At 38.4% G+C, this 18,387-nt stretch overlaps 2 protein-coding genes across 7 annotated transcripts in view; one reads left to right on the forward strand and one right to left on the reverse strand.

Annotated features, from left to right (window-relative positions):
* Positions 1 to 2,307, reverse strand: part of LOC121527970 (myoferlin-like) — a 49,811-nt gene extending 47,504 nt beyond the window's left edge. For 2 of the 5 annotated variants that reach the window (XM_041815023.1, XM_041815022.1), the window contains exons 1-3: positions 2,064 to 2,307; positions 1,224 to 1,279; positions 840 to 931 (exon numbers count right to left, since the gene is read on the reverse strand). In XM_041815023.1, the coding sequence (XP_041670957.1) occupies positions 840 to 931; positions 1,224 to 1,279; positions 2,064 to 2,151 (236 nt within the window). In that variant the 5' untranslated portion in view covers positions 2,152 to 2,307. Of the gene's footprint in view, positions 1 to 839; positions 932 to 1,223; positions 1,280 to 1,440; positions 1,518 to 2,063 lie in introns of those variants that run through there. The other 3 variants (XM_041815027.1, XM_041815024.1, XM_041815025.1) reach the window with 2 other exon arrangements.
* A 7,685-nt stretch (positions 2,308 to 9,992) lies between these two features.
* On the forward strand, positions 9,993 to 17,902 carry zgc:163057 (uncharacterized protein LOC563335 homolog). 2 transcript variants are annotated; one of them, XM_041814878.1, is made up of 4 exons: positions 9,993 to 10,475; positions 11,192 to 11,302; positions 13,546 to 13,750; positions 17,615 to 17,902. In XM_041814878.1, exons 1-4 carry the CDS (start codon positions 10,384 to 10,386, stop codon positions 17,741 to 17,743), a joined length of 537 nt encoding a protein of 178 aa, XP_041670812.1. In that variant the 5' UTR covers positions 9,993 to 10,383; the 3' UTR covers positions 17,744 to 17,902. The 2 variants fall into 2 exon arrangements, with proteins under 2 accessions (XP_041670812.1, XP_041670813.1); XM_041814879.1 differs by lacking the exon at positions 11,192 to 11,302 and having other exon boundaries at positions 10,005 to 10,475.
* The last annotated feature ends 485 nt before the right edge of the window (positions 17,903 to 18,387 follow it).

An 18,387-nucleotide genomic window follows, 5' to 3' on the forward strand; every position in this document is an offset into this window, starting at 1 on the left:
GGAAATTATTCACATTTTTATGGACTTTGTCATAAATTATACAGACAGATACACTTTTAAAGGCTTGTTTTCTTATCATAGACATGACTTTGATCGCTGTAATTAGTGATGTCTAGGAGACATTCTTTGTGGTTGTACTAGATTGCTCCCATATGTGATTACGGCTTTATTTAGAAGCAACAGCCTTCAAGCATTTTGGTGCAACTGAGGTGCATTCATTCAGCACAGTTTTCAGCACTTCTTCTATACTACTGCTCTGTAAAGGCCTCAAAAAGCCTTTTCCTTGCAGAGTTTCCCCCATGCTGAGTGAGATACTGCCACACATTTTTCATGCACACAGAGAGAAGACAAACAACAATTCATCCATCCATGTTGCCCAATCAGGGCTATTCATCCCACACAGCCCGGCAAGTCCTGGCATGGCAGGCAGGGTGTGAGGGAGTAGTGGCAGACATCTCAAACACTATGTTACTATGAGGCTCATTTTCCCTCTGTATCAGTTGATAATGACATAGCCAGTGGGTGTGGGCTTTAACAAGTGACTATTTTGCAGGCAAGGTACTACAAAAGCGCTTGTCGTCTGTATTTATGTGGACTATTCGTATCTATTATCGTACAAATATTACACTGTAGATATGACACACAAGCCTCTGCTAATTCTAGAAAACCCACTGCTTAGCTACACAGACTTATTCCCCCAAAAGTATGTGTTCGGACAAGAATGATTTGCTCTGTGATTCAGAGAGAAGAGGCATGCAGCTCCTTTTTTATCACCTTAATCCCTCGGTTGCACAAAGGCAAACAGGGAGATCAGTGACAGTCTCAGCTTCTGCACTTACTTATCTTTCCCAATAGTCTCATAGTCTTTCACCACCACGTCTATGAAGGAGTTGGATTCAAGCGCCTGGCCCTTCAGGTCAAAATCAAGCACCTGCAAGACAAGGAAAGGGGGACACAGCCCATGAGACATGGTGCAGAACTCTCAGACCTACATGCATTGCACACAAATCAGTTAACATGGTGCCTTTGCATAGTGAGGATCATATGATTGCCATGTATAAAACCATGTGATGTCTATTAGTTTACATTACAAGAGGATGTGTAAGTACAAAGTAAATCCATTACTGCTGCTTGGCTTTGCGTCCTATTTTAACCACCTTTGATTAAAATTAAAGTTAAAGCATGTTTGGCCATGTTAGTATGAGTTTGCATGAGCGGTTTACCTCGTTCCACACAGGATTCACCTCACTGTCAATTGATTTTGTTTTCTTCTTCTCATCTGAAAGGAATAACAGAATATTTATGCATCACACAACAGATTGTCTGACATTCCTTAACACATAAAATCAGCTATTCTGTACTTTGAAGGCAATTTTTGGTACACAATATCTTTAGATTAGGGGAAAACAAAGCTCATCCAACCACCTAAAAACTATTTACCCATTTGATATTGAAAGGTTATTGTTACAGTTTAGCCTTTACAGGGAAGCAGGAAAAGAGAAGCTGCCACACCTGTGGTTGATGATGACAAAGAAAACAGCTGAGGGCGACTAGGGCTGATTGCCAGGACTGTTTTATCCCTCTACAGAGGCAAATACCAGTCTGATACCTTTCATTAGACTTATCTCTCTAGACTTATCTTTATATTTTCTGTCTGACCTCATGTATTCTGCATGCCCTGGCATGATCCCTACCAAGCTATCTTTGCAATCTGAAGATGCTGTGACATGTTGTAGGAGGCTTAAATTGTGCAATACAGTTTTATCCAGCTTTGCATTTCAAAAGTAATGCATGTAAAGAGTAAAACTCTAAAAGTGCTGAGCTACAAGTGGTAAAAAGCTTTACTTCATCGTTTAATAAGTAAATGAACTACTATATAAATAATAGCACAGTACTGGGTCTACTGAGTGGCGTAATGCTAGCTTAAAGTTGCTATAAAGTTACTTTTAAGCTCTCAAGACACCTTTCCTTCGATATCTTTGACCAACTATTTTGTTATTGTTATTTTAGACACAAGCTAAACTTTAAGAGAACGTTTCTTAAATATTTTAAATTGGACTTACCTTTAAAAATCACGGAGGCAATGGGGTCCGGACTTCCAACCTTCTTTTTAGGCAGATTTTTAGCCGATTGTACAGCTACCCTCAACATGGCACCACCAGAGTTAAAACAGGACTATTAAAATAAAACCAAACAGGGAAGTTAAGAAAGGCCCTAAAAAGTTTAAACGGGACTGTGGTGTTGCGGCATCCTCACTCCTCCATCACTGAGCTCTGCGGGCCGGGTCTATGTCCAGGTCCCGCTGGTGAGACAGAGAAGAGGGGGGAAAGGAGGGCGGATCACGGGGGTGTAATTACCTTTGAGTCAAAGCTAGCTGTCTGCTGCTGCCACCGTGTGAGAAGACACGGTAGAATTCAACCCACAACTATTTCAAAGTTAAAAAGATGTTATCTAAAGTTACCATTGCGATACAAAACTACAAAGTCTGAAACACGTTTCTGAAGCTTGAAACAAATTGACATCAAGCAGAGAGTGATGGGGATTCCGGCTCTTTTTGGTGATCCGGGTCATTTGTCTAAACAAGAAGAGCCGGCTCTTTCAGCTCCCCAACGGCTCATATCGTTATCATTTTGGCTTCATTTGACCTGCCAAATTTAGCAATATATGATTGATATTTGTTCTGGTATTTTACAACTATTATGCTTGACTTTTTTGAATAATGAAAATATTGTATAAATATTTTCCGAAACATCCTGTCTCCCCAAAACCGCGGTTCAGATAAAATCTGCTCATCGGCTGGGCTGCATGACAAATCTGATAGAAAATATTAACGTTACACTATTAAACATGAGTGCTTCGTTTTTGTCATGGTAGAGTAGTGAGGAGAAACAATAATCCCTGTCAATCAGTCATATAACACAGAGACACAAACAAAATCTTACAGTAAAATAATAATGATACAAAACGACTCTAATTCATGATTTAGATCTTGGTTTATATTAAAGAGCCAGCTTCTTGGAGAGGGAACAAACTGCAGTCAAGATGGCCGACATGGGCGTCGCGATACATCCAATCCATGTCGGAAGTCCCAAGTGGAAGTTTCTCCTTTTTGTTAGACTCACCTGCCAGCGCCTAAGCCTAACCCTTGGTACTGGATCTCAAATATATCACCTTCCCCACTGTCTTACCCTGAACCTAACCACTTGGGTTTTAATGCCTAAGCCTAACCTTAGACGTACGGACTTCCGGTTGAGACTTCCGGTATGGATTGGATGTATGTCAGCCATCTTGTCTGCATCAAGGTTCTCTTGGCTTCTTGAACCAGCTCATTCACAAAGGACACATTACTGTAACCAAAACATTTTTGCATTTCATAGAAACAAATTTAGCAGTTTTATTAATGACAGAACAAACTAAAACTTGACCAAACAAACTTACAAAAGGGCCAGTACCAAATGACAAAGCCTGAAACACGTTTAACAGAACTATATTTCTTTAATTTGTCATTTTGTAAAGCAACAGATTTTGTAGTTTTGTATTGGACTTTTGGTAAAATTGTACTGTAAATATAAATTTGATTGTCATTTTTAAGTGTTTTGCTAAGGTAAATTTGTTTTATGAAATACAGAAAATGGTAAATGTAAATTTGTTTCAAGCTTTTTAAAAGTATTTCAGGCTTTGTAATTCAGCATTAGAATTTTTTTCAAGTTTTATTAGTATAACAAATTTTGTAATTTGTACTGGACTTTTTAAAATTTCTATTGTAAAATGCATTTTTTTCTGTAAAGTGTTTTGCTAATGTAAATTTGTTTTAAGCTTGTTAAAAGTGTTTTTGGTTTTGTAATTATGTTTCAGACTGTAAACTTGTTTCATGTTTTTTTAAAAGAGTTTTAGACTTCTACTTTTTTAAATCTAACTTTCTAAATTAGTTTCGTAGCCGTGTTTTACACAAGAGATTTTTAAAAGTGTTTCAAACTTTTTAGTTTTGTACTGGACTTTTGGTAAATTTGTTGTCATTTGTCATTTCACAGAAAATGTGATTATGTAGATTTGTTTCAAGCTTTGTAAAAAAAATGTTTCAGACTTTTTAATTTTGCATCAGACTCTGTAAGTTTGTTTCAAGTGTTGTTCTTCTTTTTTCAGGCTTTGTAATCTGTATTGGACTTTTAGTAAATTTTTATTGTTAAATGTAATGATAAATGTTTTGTCATTTGTTAAAGTGTTTTTCTAATGTACATTTGTTTTACAATTTATGAAAATCTTTTGTTGAATGTGTATTTGTTTCAAGCTTTGTAAAAGTGTTTCAGGCTTTGTCATTTTGTATTGCCCCTCCAGGCCACCGTAATAAACAATACACATTACACTGAATGAATTTTAGGGTTATTGAAAATTGAAGTATTTGGAGCATTTTTGAGGCAGCATGTCATTGAAAAGCCCACTTTTACTTTATTTGCACATAAGGTTATGTGGCTATCTGGACAAAATTTGAAATAAGCCAACCCAGACCTTTGTTTGTGGTCCTCCTACGTCTGGAAAGCATAAAACTGACAGCATGCTCAGTGTGACGTCATGACGGGGGGGGGGGGTCCTTGTTTGCCATCTTTTACAGGTGATAGCTCCCTCTTGTGGAGTAATAGAAGAAATATAAAAAAAGTCATGATTTGAACAAGAATGGGTACTATTCAGTGTTTGAATGTGAATTATTATTCACGTTACAATAGCATGAAGTCATTTTACAAGTTAAAATAAAATAAGGATGCTTTCAGAAGTACATTTAAGATAAATTGCTAATAATGTTGTAAGGTTTAAACTTTAAACGTAATGGGAGTCAGGGAAGCTATATAGCACTGCAGGTGGGTACAGTTTCATAACTAATTTAGCAAGTTTTAAATAAAACTAGGACGAAAAACATGAAATTAAAAAGTCATTTTATAGTGGATCAACTCATAAATCAAAATGTGGTTGAAAAAAATAAAAAGTGAACACCCTTTGAAATATTATGCATATTCCTGTAATGTAAAAGTACAGATTTCATTAGAAGTTACAGTGTTTCACCTGGTAAACAGACTGTATGACAGATGCAGCTGGAATCTGTTGTACCTAGTGTAAGTAGCTAGACAACACATTTGTAAGGAACAAGCATTTGTGGGACGAGCAGCATAGCTGAGTTTGTAGGTTGCTCCCATCACAAATTTGTCAAATTGTCTTGGCTTATTCTACCACTGACTCTTGTTTGATGTTTTTTTTGGCGGATTGGATGACTGAAGTCTGAAGAAACAAGACTTATTGGCAATCTAACAATTCATTCATTTAACAAACAGGAGCCTCATTAATGTGTAGAGGAACCATACACAGCCACAACAGCCTGGCACCTCCTCCTCATGCTGGTCACCAGCCTGGTCACACACCGCTGTAGGATGGCATCCCATTCTTCAACCAGCATTCGTCACAAGTCAGCCAATGTGGCTGATCCCACGAGTGATCAATGGGGTTGAGGTCAGGATTACTGGCAGGCCGTTCCATCCTCTCCACTCCCAAATTCTGGAGACAGTCTCTGGTAAACCCCGCTCTGTGGGGGCGAGCGTTGTTAACTTTGAGGACTTCTCCAGACTACAGAGGTATGGGATTGCCACTGGTTGCAGATTCTCATCTTGATATCTCTCTGTATTGAGATTGCCTCCAATGACAACAAGTCTCATTCATCCAGTGAGGGAGATGCCGCCTCACAACATCACACTGCCTCCACCAAAAGATGTTACTTTATCAGGGAGACTTGAGATTGGCCAGCTAACCAGCCTATGGCTCCTAAGTGCTGACAGGGTGAGGAAACAGTCTTTTTGGGGTGTCAAACAAGAGTCAATCGCAACCGCAAGATAAGCTGTTCAGTATTTGCAGAGAAGATTTGACACATTTTTAAGGGGTGCAACCCACATACTCAGCTCTGCTGCTCATCCAAACAATGCATGTTCCTTACAAATGTGGCACCATTTAAAAGGGTAATAAACAGGCTTTCCAGTGGTATAAGATTTATTGCAGAGAATAATTGTCGCAACAAAGAAATAATTTACCAAAAACAAATGTATTTACATTTTGGTTAGGTTTAGAATAACTTTGTGGAAATAATCAGTGCTTCCTCTGAAGTTTTCCTTTGCTTTAATGAGTCATAAGAAGCATCACTACTCTGTTTCATTACCAGCTAAAACCCCTTTAGCTTTGAATAAGAGTTTTACGAGCTACGCCTGTTTGATTGCTTATAAGTCATTTTGTTATTTTACACCTCTACAATAACAATTGACTATGTCTAAAACATTTGTTTATGGTTTAAAGTTTAAAAAATGTTGAACCTAATCCGTCTGCACCACATTGTTGTGTTTACCACCTTCAGGCAAAGAGCATGACTGTGCATTTTTGTCGAACTAAGTACTGATCTCCTCAAAATGTGCTGAGTAAGGCTGTCTTACCACTGACCAGAAACTGAAAGAATGTGACATAACTGCATTTTCAGTTAAATATGACAGCTTTAGAAAGTATTTTAGTATATAACAGTGTAGGCTATGATGTTTTTGATTGATATGTAACTATAAATGATTTTAAGTGAGGAGAAATGCCTTTTCAGTGCTGTGCTACTGGAGTGAATAATAAAAATAATGAAATTAGAACTATAATTGTCTGTGCTTTAAAAAAAAACTACCACCATTATTGGTTTGAAACCATACAGGAAGTTTATTGTGCTAAATGTTAGTATTCATGCTGCACATTAGGGTGGAGGAGGGTCACATAAGGTCCCCATCATTTCCAGAGAGCCTTGATGGGAGGACCCATCATGATAACCTCACTTTACCCAACCCTAAGCTTTTCCTCTGCCTTTACACAAATATCCTCAGCAAACTTGATGTTATTCCTTCATCTGTTTGTTCACAATCTGTTCTGCTTCCTGCAAAAAAACCCACTTCCAGTCAGCAGGGAAGTAGCTAGGGATTTTGGGCCCCCAGAAAGAATATTACACAGGGCCCCCCTCAGCTGGCTAGCAAAGCAGCAAATGTTGCCTCATTTTTACAAATGTCTATGCATTTTAATGTATTTCCCCATCTATGAGCAATATTTTTACTATGGTTAAATTAAATTAACTTGCATTATATCACAGCACTGGACTAGACCATATTGGCATTTTTAAGGGAGGAGCAGTGGACCCCCAGTATTATATTTTACTCTATTTGATGCAAATTTCAGTTTATCGACCAACTGATTTTATTGCTTTTGACTCAATATTGTCAGTAATTGCTATGAAAACAAATAAAAACACACTTTTTATTGCAGGCTTCTCAAAGGCCCCTCCCTTCTGTGGACCTGGATAATCCGTAACCTATTTCCCCACTGTGCTCCACCCATGCCAGCCAGAACTGTTCCACTGAAAAAATAATCACTCCAGTCTTTTATCATTCTGTCTTCAGACTTGGTTTTTCCTTTTTATTATGCCCAAGTATGCAATGTGTGTCTCTAAGAAACTCACATATCCAGGGTCATTACAATACCAAACCTGAGCCAAAAATCAGACCGTGTGCTTCCTTTTAGCACTTCTTATGTCATTTTTATGTATGGGATCCCAAAGTGATCAAAAGTATTTTTTATATTAATGTTTTCAAATAAATTGGTCATCATGTGGACTTCTTAATGCCATTTTTGACATTGAAAATTATTATTTTTCCCAAATTTTCTTTGCATTATTAATTTTCTATTTAAAAATACTGTTTTTTTCCTCATTTAACAGATTTGATCAGAGTTATTTCATGTGTGTTTTTAAAGGCAAGGTCAAAAATCAAACATGATAGATACATGAGCTTGGAGACACACAACTCCATGCTCAATATGTGGTATTTTATCCTGTGCTTAGGAAAAGCAACAGTTTGGCCTATCCCCAGGTTCTAACCTGTCAAAAAATTTCAGCTTGAGCCGTCTCAGTCACTGGATCAGAGAAAATAGTGGTCGCTCCTGAACAAGCCATGAAATAAAGGCCAGATCTTTATGTGAAGGATGGGATTTGGAGTGAAAGTTTTTTTTTTTTTGTGCTGTTGTTTGCTTGACAGAAAACTCTACCACAGCTACACAGCACAGTGAATCCTGCTTGATGGTGTAACTTTGATGTTTCATATTGGGGGTGTCTTCTAGTTCAGTCAGCAGGCAGGTTTCATCTGGACTGCAAGGCCTTTGGGGAGATGTGATTTTTCAGAAAATAATGACATGAGATTTTCATTGATTAAAAAAATCAAGCACAACTGGAGTTATAGATTACCATAAATACTATGTTATATGCACTATGTCTGTAAATGATTGAATTCAGGTGTTTCAATCAGACCTGTTGCCACAGGTGTATAAAATCAAGCGCCTACAGAGCCTATGAAAAGTATTCACCTCCTTGAATGTTTTACCTTCTTTTTGATGTTATAAATCAATCACAGTTGATATGATTTGCTTTTATTGATAAAAAAATCTTTAATGTCAAAGTGGAAACAGATTTCTACAAAGTAATGTTAACTGAATTAAAATAAGTAAGGTAAAATTAGTGACTGCATAAACATTCACCCACTTTAAAGTGACTGAGTATGAAGACACCTGAATCTGGAAGGACCAGTCACTGGTTAATCAGTATTCCTGGCTACTATTACATCATGAAGACAAAAGAACACTCCAAGCAACTCAGAGAAAAGGTTATTGAAAATTATAAGTCAGGGGATGGATACAAAAACCCTCGTGGCCCAACTGTTGAAAAATGCGAGCTAAAGTGCCCTCTTGGGAGGCAAAATGCATGCTGAAGTGCCCTCTTTAGAACAGAAACACATACTAAACTGTCCTCTTGGGTGGAAAAAACACACTAAACTCCGGAAGACCATTAGGACCAAGAAATACTATGAAACATAATTTTGCATTGCCTTTTATGTTGGGCCCTTTCTCAATCTATATTGAGCCAGAACTATATCTCACAGAACCAGTTTGGATTATCTGGTGCTAATATGGTGTTAAAATGCCCTATAATACAGGAAATTGCATCTGCTTAATTGAAAATGTTCTGGGGGAAGACACCCAGACCCTCTAGGGATTTATTTATCTATTTCTGTGTGTTCTTCACAGTCCAACGTTGAATCTACACAGTTCTTGTGGATGCTGATCCTAACTACAAACTACCTTGAGTAGTCTGTCTAGTTAGTCTGTTATAAGGCTATATAATGTGCTATTTGCAAAACATATAAACATGTCTAAAGTGCTCTCGAAAACACACGAAACCTATTGCCCTCTTCAGTGGCAAGAATGCGCTGTAGGTGCCCTTTTTTTTCTTTTTGCCACTGCCCTTGAAAAAGTCTGTGCACGCCAATGAGAGGTGGTGTGGTTTGTTTTAATGTTCTGCCATATGTGGGCTGTCTTTAATAGGGTGAGAGGTGTATTTCTCCATGCACTTGATTTTTTTCTTTATTTAATCATCAATAAAAGACTTTTGGGAGGAAGAAAAAGTACCACTTTAATCCATAAATAACATGTTTGAGACTCAGGCAGGACCTCCTGACCCTGAGACCCTGCTTTTAAAGAGAGACCCCATGTGAACACTTGGTCCTATTTTTATGTCACATGCTGCTTTCTGTTGATGTTATAAATATTGGATATATTGATTGGACCTGTCAGGTCTCTGCTCTGATGCTCCATTTAAAGACGCATTGAGTGTTACAGCAGAGGTAGAATCCTTTCTATGGACCTTGTTGCATATTTCAAACAGACTGGCCTCAATCTGCTGTCTTGACCAGCAGCTTATGGAGCTGCAGATAGCAGCAGCTCAACTTTATCTCCTCTACACTGCAGGGAAGCCTCTGACTCTGTTAAGCTAGAAATATGAACAAAAACAGAAAAAAATGGGTTGAGCATGTGAAGCCAAAGGCGTGGACACAATGAAAACTAACTGTCCTAGTACATTTACCGGTATAAAGTGAAGTAAGAGCTAGCTGAAAATGTTGCACCTGAAGGTCCAGCCAGCAGCGGAAGCTAGCTGCTGATTGAGGAGGTCAGCCACAGTGACTACAGCAGGAATACCCGCTGTGACGCACGTCAGTCCCGCTGCAGATAGAGCAGCGCTGGCGCGGAGCCCCCACCCCACCCTGCCTGTTCTCCGATAACAAAGAGGAAGAAATCAACACTCTACCAATGACATCTTGTTTTTGCTCTCAAAGAGAGTATCACTTCGTCTGAACATATATTTATATTTATCGTTAAATTCGGAGGTAAAATGGTCGACTAAGACTTTTACGCGCACAATCCGTCGCCTTTTTTATTGATGTAACTGACGTAAAACGTCGTCTCAGTGTGGATACCGAGCTGCAGTCACATTCCTGAGAGACTGCGATGCTCTCAAAGAAGGAGAGAGAGATGATTGTAGAAATATGGGAGAGAATTATTCCTGTGGCAGAGGATGTTGGGTCAGATGCACTTCTTAGGTAGGTACACACTCCAACTTACTTACTCTTCTTGTATTTTAAATGAAACTGTGACTTATCACATGAGAATCTATTATTTCAAAGCATTAAAACGAAAGGTACAATAGATAAAGCACCTCTGTTGCTTGAGAAAGTTTGATGGAAGTTCCTGCCCCTTTGGACCAAACCTTTGGTCAGCTTTTACACTTCTACTACAGTCCCATTTTTTAAAAAAAAATATGGGAATTAACAGTAATCCATTTTATAACACAGATTTTTTTCAAATCCTTGACTATAAAACAAAGTTTAAAGGAATATTTTGATATTTTTGAAGTTGGGTTGTATCAGGTACATGGCAATAGTAGTTGCCTCCAGTGATTTGAGAGGGGTCTGGCTGCAGACCATAACCCCCAGACACCCCCTATTGCAGACCGTTAGTGTGAGATGCTCCAAAGCCATAATGTACGCGCAACTTTCAAAATAAAATAGACATTTAGACTATAAGGGTTAGGGTTAGGGTGTGTGAATCAGGATATCAAAAGTTAAAAACCTGATCTGCAAACCTAATTTTAAAACTCTTAATAAAGCCGACTAAACTTTACCTGGCATGCCAGATGGATATGTTTCACACATCCATCTGGGAAACCACTCATAGACAGTGATTGGGAAAGGGCAGAGCGTTTGAAATAAACTCGGAGGGTGACTGGATGAACGTGCTGTCTGTCACATCTTTACAGGCCAATCAGAGCAACAAAATGCGTGACATGGCCACTACCAAGCTGCACCCCTACTGAAGGAGTAAACTCCATACAGAACTGCCTAACGCGAACCAGGGCGACTGTAGACATGTCAGTACACGACTTTTGTCGTTTTGAAAAGTTTTTGTTCTTCTTTTAACAAAGAAATGTCATCAAGTTCTGATAAAACTGATGCTTTAGCAGCATCCACGCTAATGTCTTCCGCCATAATTGCTCCGGCCTCTTGTTGCTGCTTGCTCACATCACGACTCTGCTGCGCCTGAAGGTACTGCCTCTCGTTGCGGATTTTTTCCTCTCATTTTCTAACCAGGCCCAAACGGTTCAGACGGGAGCTTTGCAAGATGGATTCGCCAGTGAGAAACATGGAAACAGGCGTATCCAACTGCTTTGCTAGGTTAGACTAAACTGATTTAAGGAAAAAAGCTTTTCCTCATATGAAAAACATTCTAATGTAGCCAATGAACCTCTGTAAGCTGCGCAGGCTACGTAGATATAACCTAGCTAAAGCTTAGGCTAGTAAAGCTCATGGATATCTTCCATGTTAGCTTATGTAGCTTACATAGCTATGTTTGCAAAAGCTCACATTGCTAAAGCTAACTTAATCACACTGGCTTAGTAGTAACTTTAACCACAGAGCTAGCATAGCTATGTTGGCTTTAGCTAACTTCATTAGCTAACTTTAGCTAGCTAATGAAGTTAAGAGAGACACTGTTCACGTAGCTCCTTAGACCATTTTCTATTTATGAAATGTTGCTTTGTCTGTAATGTTTGCAACATGTTAATCTCAGGAACGTAACTGACAGACTTTGTTTATGAATAAAACTGAATTGAAAAAAAAATCTAAAACTGCAAAATATGTTGTCCTGGCAAACTACAGCACTTCCGCTCTGACAGAGAGAGACTGTCTTGAAGGAACTTGGTGATAGTGCCATCAGCCTCCAGTGATTTTTAACAAGCATTGCCCCTTGAAGCGTGATGGGCCTGGGGAAGCTAGGCTATACAGCACTCCACGTCATCTAAAAAGTTTAATGTAGTAATGGTAAAAAAAAAAAAACAATGCTGGCTCAATAGTGCACTAAATGGGAACATTTTAAATTGTTTTGTTTTTCACCCAGAAACCTCTGTGTTTGGCACTGTTTTGCAAAGCAAGCCTCGGCTACATGCTCCTCGGCCTCAGTGCATCTGATCAGCTGCGAGAGAAAACAACAAACTAACATAAAACTAGCTATAACAGCTCAACAACTGATGAATCGTTTTCATAAGGCTAACATATCCTGCCAACTGTAGCTTGTCAAGTATCAGCCATTGGAAGAATAAAGTCATTAACTTACTTGGATGGCAAATTTCCTTTCAGCTCTTCTGATTTGGATCAGTTTCCCAAATCCATCCATGGAACATTGAAGAAGGTCTGTAAAACACCGGCAGTCAGTTAGGCAGGGAACTCTGGATGGGGAGTGATGCAGTCTGTGAGCTGTTATCCTCGATTAGAAATGTCCGGAAGAAGTGTTGCGATGTCTGACTCATGACAACAATATCTCTTCATGTTCAGGGGCTCACAGATGACACACCTACGCTACCGGGTAACATGGGATCTCTGCTACTAACCAGTCTCCACTAAAGTTTATCTTTAGTTTATCTCTCTCTCTCTCTGTCTTCCAGCTGAGCCTCCATCTATTGTTACTCTGTGTACTCCAGTTCATAATAGTATCCCCTTGTATCCACAGGAAATGAGGCGTCGTTCACATTGCAAAATAGTGCCAAACACAGCGACTCTCTGGGTGAAATATGAAACGCTTCTAAAATTTTCAGTATAGGACACAATTGAGCCAACTTTTTTTGTCCCATTTTTACCTAAAATAACTGTACTCATCCATTGCACTGTATAGCCCAGGCTCCCTGCCAGTATGACAAACAAGTCTTCTTAAAGGCAATGCACACTAAAATCACTGGAGACTAATGCTATTGCTAAGTACTTCATACGACCCAACCTCAAAAATTCTGAACTATCCCTTTAATGTCAGGTAAATGTCGTAACAAGGAAAAGACCATCGTATGAATCGTGCATCCTCATTTAAATGGGCTTTCAAATAATTTTAAATTTATTTTAAGGATGATTATCCAAAATCAGTCTTTAAATACCTGTTTAATGCTTTCGCTGAATCTGTAATGAAATGTCTCATCCCTTAGTTTAGCAAATATCACATGCACAGTATTTGCAAACCACAAGCACAGTAAATCTGTTTTTAAATGTTCCACATAGTGTAAATGTGTTACCTTCTGTTTTAGATAAGAGAGTGAGTAAAAGTTTCAATACTTCCTCCCTTCCTGTACAGGATGTTTGCCACTTACCCAGGCACAAAGACTTACTTCAACCACTGGGACATCAGTCCTCACTCACCTAACCTACGCTCTCATGGGAAGAAGATTGTTCTGGCCATAGCCGAGGGAGCCAAAGACATCAGCCAGCTAACCGTCACCCTGGCTCCTCTGCAGACCTATCATGCCTACCAGCTCAGGATTGACCCCACTAACTTCAAGGTGACTTTACTCAGGGATATTTCCATTATCGCTTAGTCTTAAGACTTTGAATTTATCAGTATTTGTTTTCCTTAAGACACTTTTTGTATAACCCATTTTGACCTAAAGCTTTAGGGGGATTAGACTTTTTAAATTCTTATGTGTTTTGAATATTCTGCCAGGAGTTTGTAATTGGTCAATAATTTTGTTACTTTATCACTGACAAAAGCAAGCCAGACCATGAAAGAGAGGACAGACTATTTGTATATCATACCTATCATCCCTGCCAGGGGGTGACTCATAACAGCACACTTTAAAGTTTAACTTTTAAACTAAGTAAGGTTTGAGTGTTTTACACCAAAATCTCAACATATACAATGCCTTCAGAAAGTATTCACGCCCCCTCCATTTTTTTTTAAGTTTTATTATGTTGCAACCTAAAGCTAGGGTGGAAAACCAAGAGCTGGTCACCAGGCCAAACTGAGCAAATCAGGGAGAAGGGACTCAGTAAGAGAGGGGACCAAGAACCTGATGGTCACTCTGACTAAGCTCCAGAGATCCTGTGTGGAGATGGGACAAAGCTCCAGAACGACAAGCTTTCCTGCATCCCCTCACCAACCTGAGTGGCTAGAGAGTGGCTAGATTGAAGCCTAATCACCAAATTTCTTCCATTTGAGAACTATGGAGGTCACTGTGCCCTTGGCAACTTTTATTGCAGCAGAAACTTTGTAGCCATCTCCAGATCTGTGCCTAGCAACAATCCTGTCTCTGAGCTCTGCAGGCAGTTCTTTTGACCTCATAACTTGGATTTTACTCTGATATGCATTGTCAAATGTGAGGCCTTCTATAGAGAGCTATGTGCATTTCCAAATCATATCCAATAAATTTAATTTCCCACATGTGGACTCCAGTCAAGGTGTAGAAACATTTCAGCAGAGATCAAGAGAAATAGAAGGAACCTGAGCTAAGAATCTAAATACTTATGTTTCAACTGTAGCATCAGACTGCAACATAACAAACTGAAAAAGGGGAGGATGTCTGAATACTTTTTGAATGCACAGTACACTTACAAAAGTTCAACAAAGAGATACATCGTCCAGCTTCACCCAAAGGAGGTGCTAAAATCATCCAGAACTGCTCACAGGAGCTTGAAGGCACACGTTAAAAACATAAAGATAAACAAAGCCCAACCTGCTGAGCTGTCAGTTTGACTATGACATCACTTCGAGTCCTTATCAGATCAAATTCCTCTAACATCAGTAAGTGTTTATAGCTTTAAAGCTAGCATGTCTGTCACAGCTCACACAGCCAAACTGTTAATATTTATGAAACTAGCATATATATTTATCATTTATGGCCACAAAATACAGTAACTGACCAGACTGGATCATAAGCTACTGTTGAATATAGTTTTAAAGAGTTTTTTTTCCCCCCAGTTATTTTTATTTCACATAAATGTTTTTTTTTTTAAGTTTAATTCAGGATTTAGCTAATCAAAACAATATTTTATGCATGTTTTCCAAAATACAGTTCATACAAAGTTAAATGCATTGCAGCCAAATGCCCTGAGTTTTAATTTACTGCAAGGATGTCCATTAGTAATTTTTTCAAAATTACTTTCAATTGCTCAGTTTTAATCTTTTATTGCAATTAATCACTTTTCTTTTTTTTCAAATTCTTTATTTTTTAATTCTGAAAGGCAGAGATCAGTACACATCATATATATGGAAAAGAAACTGAGTTTCATCTACAATTCAGTCCTTTCTTTTTCTTATTTAGGTGTAAGGAACTAAGTGCAACATTAGAGAGGTAAAGTGTGCACACAAGATCAACCAAAAAGACACCACGAATAGTCTCCAGAGGGATAAAAGTACAAAAAAAACACAACTATGTAGTTTTCTAAGATTACATAGCACCACAAGGTCCTTGGATGGCCACCTCCAAAAAATCTGTTTGAATGGGTTTGACGTATTCAACCCAGTTGGTCCATAGTTTAACAAAAAGATCTTTTTGCAGATGTAAACAAAAAGTAATTATTTCCATTGCATAAATAGCATTTACAATATTAATACACTCTAGTATTGTGAGGGAGTCTAGTAATAGCTATTGACAGAGGTCAATACGCCAAAAATGTATTTATCACTACTTCTTATCTGAAAATCTACATTTCCTAAAAATAAAGTGGCAAATGCAAATAATAACATTTTTAATCAATTATTTAAATATTCTTTTATTTAGCATTTTAAGATGTGATTTTTTTAAAGTCCATATTGACATCATGACAAAAAACCTACCAGCGTCTTGATTTGTTAATCAAATAAATATAAAGAGATGTATTTTGTGATTTAACTTTTATATTCATTCTGCTAATGAGTGCTGCACTGTTACACCAGTGTGGTCTGTAAGCAAACTTACTACCTGTTCTGATAAAACCTGATTATGTTTTAAAACAAAAGAACACCCCTCACATAGATCAAAAAAGAATTTGCTACGGATAGAAAAGTAACAAAAATAGCAAGTGGGGCCATTAAAACAGTGAAATGTTTGATATCTCAAAGTGCAGATTAATTTTGACTTGTAGTATTCATTTGCAGCCACACTGTGGTTGAAAATAAATTAAACCTATTTAAGTGATAAAACATACCCTACAGTTAAATGGTGTTAGTTGTGACTGACCTTCTTCACCCATACACTCTGGCCCAGAGCCTCTGCTCATCAGACACTGGCCCTCTCACTGATCCCACTGCCAAACTTGGTACCTATGGAGACAGAGCCTTCAGGACTACAGCCCCCATCCTCTGTAACACCCTACCTGAAAACATCTGTTAAGCTCCATGTTTAAAAAACTCCTCAAGCACCACCTTATCACCACAGCCTACAGTCTCTCCTTAACCTGCCTCCCTATGTACACTCTACTTAGTGTTTGTCTTTTACTTCACAAAAGGCAAACCTCAGCTGATAGCCAGCTTCCCCTCCCCCACTCCAGCCACCTCCTTAATAGCTTAAAGCTTGTTGCACCCCATATTCAGATTCTTCTGAAATAATTTCATTGTTTTCAATGCAAATGGTCTTATTTATAGAATTATTTATTGCTTGAATTTGTTAAAAAAATACACAAGATTGACCTAAGAATAATCACATATTAAATCACAATCGCAATATTTGGGTGAAAAAAATCACAATTAGGTTATTTTTGCAAATTGTTCAGCCCTACTGGTCCCTCACTTTAGTCCACAGGACACAGCGCCCATGGTTTCCAAAAAGACTATCAAATATTGATTCATCTGACCCCAGAACAGTTTTCCATTTTGTCTCAGTCTGGGCTTTGGCCCAGAGAAGATGGGGGTGTTTCTGGATTGTGTTCACATATGGGTACTTCTTTACATGATACAGCTTTAACCTGCATTTGGGAATGGCACAGCAAACAGTGTTGTTATTTGTGTGTGCAGTGGTTTCCTGTACAGAATAATGCCTGTTTTTAATACAGTATCGCCTGAGAGCCAAAACATCACATCCCTTGCAATGTTTTGATGCAGTTTTTCACAGATTGGTGAATCTCTACCCATCTTTAGTTCTGAGAGACTCTGCCTCTCGAAAATTCCCCTTTTATACCCAGTCATGTTTTCTTTGCATTGACAGGTTTGTTCAGAGTTTCTGCATTATGAAACTGTTTTAGTAGCATAAAGACCACACAGTTCTCACAAGTCATTCTAGCAAAGGCACCAAGAAGTGTTTGGACTGTCAAAACAGATTAAAATACACAACTAACAACAAAACAGTATATTCCCATGGTGCAAAGCTTAACATTTCAAATGTTTTTTTAGCAGACATCAAAGCCTAATACAGCACTGATCCAGTAACACACCTTCTTTTTCTTCTCTGCAGCTCTTTTCTCACTGTATGCTCGTGGCTCTGGCTGTGCACCTCCGTGATGACTTCACAGAAGTTCACCATGCAGCAATGGACAAGTTCCTGTCAGCTTTTGCAGCTGTGCTTGCAGAGAAATACAGATGAGGCCCAGGTGTATACACACTGTTTACAGTGCTCTATGATGTGTAGTAAATGTGTATGTGTGGATGTTACAGTGCAATGTTTTCTAGTAATAAAAGTGTGCGATTAAGACAGCTTTTCTTCTGTTTCTGTTGGGTTACTAAATAAAGCAGTGCAGAATCAGTTCTTCAGGGTTTATCTCATTTTTCAATGACAGTAACCCGACGATCATTTCAAAATATTTTACGAAGTTTATGGACTGATCAAAGTCTTTATGTTTTTTATTTCCTCTTTAGAAGACAAATAGGATTAATGAGCATCTCCTTTCAGAGATGGTTAATCCTCCACAGTGTATGATGTGTTTGTCTTTATTTATTTATCTGTTTATTAGGTCTAGTTGTTTTTCATCATCCTTTTTTGTTTCATTAATAACCTGAAGATTTAAAAGGAAAAAACTTATGAGGGCTTAAGCCTTTTAAGCCACCGCTTAGCTCTGCCAATGGTGCCCATTAACAGGGCCATTTGAGTGTGTACAGAAAACACCGAGGCATTCTCTAAGGCAGTGGTTCTCAACCTTTTTAGAGTCCTGACCCCCAAAATAAAGGTGCAGGAGACCGAGGACCCCCACTGTACCTGAAGGTGGTTGAACACAGCCATGCACAATTTAG

This window comes from Cheilinus undulatus, linkage group 20, assembly GCF_018320785.1.
Source record: "Cheilinus undulatus linkage group 20, ASM1832078v1, whole genome shotgun sequence".
NCBI classification, from domain to species: domain Eukaryota; kingdom Metazoa; phylum Chordata; class Actinopteri; order Labriformes; family Labridae; genus Cheilinus; species Cheilinus undulatus.

What these genes read in the sequence shown, in the direction of transcription:
- zgc:163057 (XM_041814878.1), top strand. Translation starts at nt 10,384, where the DNA reads ATGCTCTCAAAGAAGGAGAGAGAGATGATTGTAGAAATATGGGAGAGA. An exon ending in GGGTCAGATGCACTTCTTAG is followed by an intron (nt 10,476 to 11,191) that starts GTAGGTACACAC and finishes ACATCTTTACAG; the next exon opens with GCCAATCAGAGCAACAAAAT. An exon ending in ACCAGGGCGACTGTAGACAT is followed by an intron (nt 11,303 to 13,545) that starts GTCAGTACACGA and finishes CTTCCTGTACAG; the next exon opens with GATGTTTGCCACTTACCCAG.